The sequence below is a fragment of the Tasmannia lanceolata genome, unplaced genomic scaffold (genome assembly GCF_043159265.1).
Source record: "Tasmannia lanceolata isolate RefF3 unplaced genomic scaffold, GAP_Taslan_0.1 ptg000029l, whole genome shotgun sequence".
Lineage (NCBI taxonomy): Eukaryota > Viridiplantae > Streptophyta > Magnoliopsida > Canellales > Winteraceae > Tasmannia > Tasmannia lanceolata.
Window position 1 is genome coordinate 1,973,537 of NW_027518706.1, and position 3,848 is coordinate 1,977,384.

A 3,848-nucleotide genomic window follows, 5' to 3' on the forward strand; every position below is an offset into this window, starting at 1 on the left:
TACCAACTAAAAGATAAATGAGTCAAAGACTCTCTAAAAGAAAAGAAACACGAGTCAAAGACTCCACTAACACCAACTAAAGGATAAATGAGTCAAAGACTCTCTAAAAGAGATGAAAACACGAGTCAAAGACTCCACTAACACCAACTAAAGGATATATGAGTCAAAGACTCTCTAAAGGAAAAGAAAACACGAGTCAAAGACTCCACTGACAACAGCTAAAGACAGATGAGTCAAAAGACTCTCTAAAAGATATGGAAACGCGATCGAATCATATAATAGAAGATTGAAAATCTGTGATCAAGATGAGATGAGATAGCATAAGATTGCTTTCAACGGATGGATCATGAATGACTAATCCTATGAGATCTTTGGAAATGAATGGGATTTACATCCTAACCCCAAAGGAAAAGTTTTTTAATCTTCACACATTTTATCAGTGTTACCTGAAGGCATCAACCCTAACCCTAATCTAGCGGAGTGGAGAAAGGATCTCGACTCATGACTTTGTTTGTGTACCTAGGACCGATCGTAGCCATTGGAAGATGGACTACGGCCTAATCTAGACACAAATGGGTAGGATATCCTAAACTAGGCTCACACACGTGATGCACATGTGTTCGTATACTACATGCATGTGTGGGTTAATCTAGGGGTAAGGCCAAGAGTTCCCTTAGCGCGAATCCATGTTCGATATACTGTACCAGTGTCCGGCGTATCAGTACGTGAACAAGAGATCCGTTTACGTACCATAAAGGTACTAGGCTAAGGGTGGAATGCTTCTCTAGCACAGAGGCACCAGGTGATGAAATCCCAGTCAACCATGCTAGATAACACTCCGGGTTCCTAAAATAGGACGTGTGTGCATGTGAGATGCAGGGGTTTAGATGCAAGTGATGTAAGTGTGTGCAATAAGTTCGCGCAATCTATGATGCCTTCAGGTTTTGTTAGATTAAGTTTGAGTAAATGTGATGAGAAAATAAAACATACAAACTAATCACAGCATCAGGATTTTACAAAGGAAATCAGTGATTCCTAAGGTTTCTATTTTGATAATTTAATGATTGAATATGTGATGGAATATTATGATCTGGAAATTTTTAAAACAATTTGATTTTAATTCAATTTACTCAAGGATTTTAAAAGGTTTCAATTCAGATTGTAGATTTACACATCAACATATAACAAATCTTTTCAGAACAAGATGAAATTTTTACAGTAACGTCTCCTTAATTATATAAGATTATAATAAAAATTTCATAGATTTTAAATGTGGTTTGCTATTAGTTTTTCAATGTTGAAAGTTTCTGTCCAGATTGTGAATTAACACAGTAACGTATAGCAAATCAATTCAAAACAATATGAAATTTCTATAGTATGTTTATTACAATAAGAAAGGATTACTGTAAAAGTGTCATAAATTTTAAAAATGATTTACTATTAATTTACGATTTTACAAATATCCATCCAGATTATGAATTAACAAAGAAACACATAGTAAATCAAATCCAAATCAGTTTAAACTTTATGAAAACATGTAATTCCAGTAGTAATTATCAAACAAATATTTTCAGAAGTTTTCATTGCAATTTACTATTTTTATCAGATTTAATACAGCATGCATGATTTTACGTAAAAAATCATAAACAAATATCCAACAGAAACCAAAAATCTTGAAAAATTCACGGGAGATTAGATTAGATTTAATTTGCATCTCATCCAAATTTCACTTTTGAAAACATTATAGAGTTTTTGAAAATTGGTTTTTTCCAAAAATACCCCTAGAGTTAAATGAATTTTTAAACCCTTTAAATCAAATCAAGAATTCATAAAGAAATTCGTACTAATTCAAAATCTTACAATTATATTATGTTTAAATTTTCATTGATTTTGGATCTATGTTGACATCTTCTTAAATTCAATCTTTAGAATTTTACCCCTTTGAGGGTAAAGTTCAAAAGGTCAAATTACGGTCAAAACGAAGTCAAAATTCTTCGAAATTCTAGATTTCTACACTTCTTAATGTTCAAAACACTCAGAGATTGAAAAAAACATATTTTGAATAACAATAAGAAAAAATAAAAATAAATCACAAATTCAATCCTAGCATGCTTCTAGTTTAAGATATATGAAAGAGGGTTTTGGAATACCAACCTTGCTAGCTCTCCTTGTCTCTAGGGTAAGTAATCCTCGGATATACGCTTTGTCTTACCCTTTCAATTAGCAAAGAAAACCCCCAAAAAAAATGTTGCCGCCGATCCGTTCCGCCGTCTTCACTTTCTCTTAGAGGGAAGGATTGGGAGGTGATTGGGAGAGATAATGGAAGAAGAATATAGGGAAAGGGATTGGAGGGAGTGATTGGAAGAGATAATGGAAGAGAAAAAGATAATGGAAGATAAATCTCTCATTTTCTCCTCTTTTTTATGGATGGGAAGGAAGATATATATAGGGAGAGAAAGAGAGAGAGAGAGATGTGTTGGTGGAGAGCTCATCATGTTGTCCCTCTTAGTGGAGAATCCATCATCATTCTTCTTAGTGGAGGGCCCATCATGTTTCTTAGTGGAGAATCCATCATCATTCTTCTTAGTGGAGGGCCCATCATGTTTCTTAGTGGAGAATCCATCATCATTCTTCTTAGTGGAGGGCCCATCATGTTTCTTAGTGGAGAATCCATCATTATTGTTCTTAGTGGAGGGCCCATCATGTTTCTTTAGTGGAGAATCCATCATTATTGTTCTTCATAAGAGGCCTCACAAGAGGCCCTACTGAGGCCCCACAATGTGGGCCCCACAACGCGGGCCCCACAACGTGGGCCCCACAATGTGGGCCCTCGGTTGATTCGAATTTTAAACAAATGTTCAATGCGGGCCCACCAAACGGGTCCAAATTCTCCCTCGCTTGGATTCTTATGAATAATCTCTCTCAACCTCTCACGGAAAAATGCGAAACATGGCGGAAATGATCGGATGGGGTTTCTCCCAAGCATAGCGAACTTGGGTCCGGTCAAAATGGGGTGTCTACACTATGTGAAGGCTTTCAATGCGAAGGTCATTATACACGAAAAAATATGTGGAAATGCCGAAGCGTCTTACCGCATCCTTCCTGCATATGCTGAAGAGATGGAGAGATGCAATCCTGGCACCATTATATGTGTATATCGAAGTCGTGAGCTATGGACGGGTGGAGATAATACATTTTGTCGTTTATTTTGGTCATTCGGCCCTAGCATTCGCGCCTTCAGTCGAACAATTAGACCACTGATACTAATTGATGGGACACATTTGCGAGGCAAGTATAAAGGAATTTTATTAGCTGCCACTGCAGTAGATGGTGACGGTGGATTATTTCCGTTAGCATATGCAGTGGTTGAGAATGAGATGTATGAGAGCTAGCTATGGTTTCTTCGTTTACTCCGCCAAAGGGTGATACCAGCAGAAAAAAACAACAACGAATTCACTATTTCCTCTGATAGGATGAAGGGTTTGCCTAGAGCTATAGACGAAGCATTGCCGGGATCATACCATAGCTACTGTATTCGTCACCTCAATGCCAATTTCCTGAAGACCTTTAAGAGCCAAATACTTTGCAAACTTTTTTCGAGAGTCGCATATGCTTTAAGGGAGAGAGACTATAAGGAGACGATAGAATGTATTAAAGCGAAGAACGCAACAGCAGAGAAATTGATATCTGAGATTCCTAAAGAAAAGTGAGCTAATGTATACTTTAAAGGGTCTAGGTGGAATATTTTGACAACTAATGCAGCGGAGTCATTCAACAACGTATTAAAGGGCGCACGGGAGTTACCAATCGCGGCTCTAGTTGATCACACTAGATGGAAAGTACAAGAG

The 3,848-nt window shown here is 37.1% G+C and overlaps 1 protein-coding gene across 1 annotated transcript; it reads left to right on the top strand.

The window, feature by feature from the left end:
* Positions 1-3,008: 3,008 nt before the first annotated feature.
* LOC143859420 (uncharacterized) lies at positions 3,009-3,392 on the top strand. Its single transcript, XM_077370133.1, has one exon. The coding sequence runs from the start codon at positions 3,009-3,011 to the stop codon at positions 3,390-3,392; it is 384 nt and encodes a 127-aa protein (XP_077226248.1).
* The last annotated feature ends 456 nt before the right edge of the window (positions 3,393-3,848 follow it).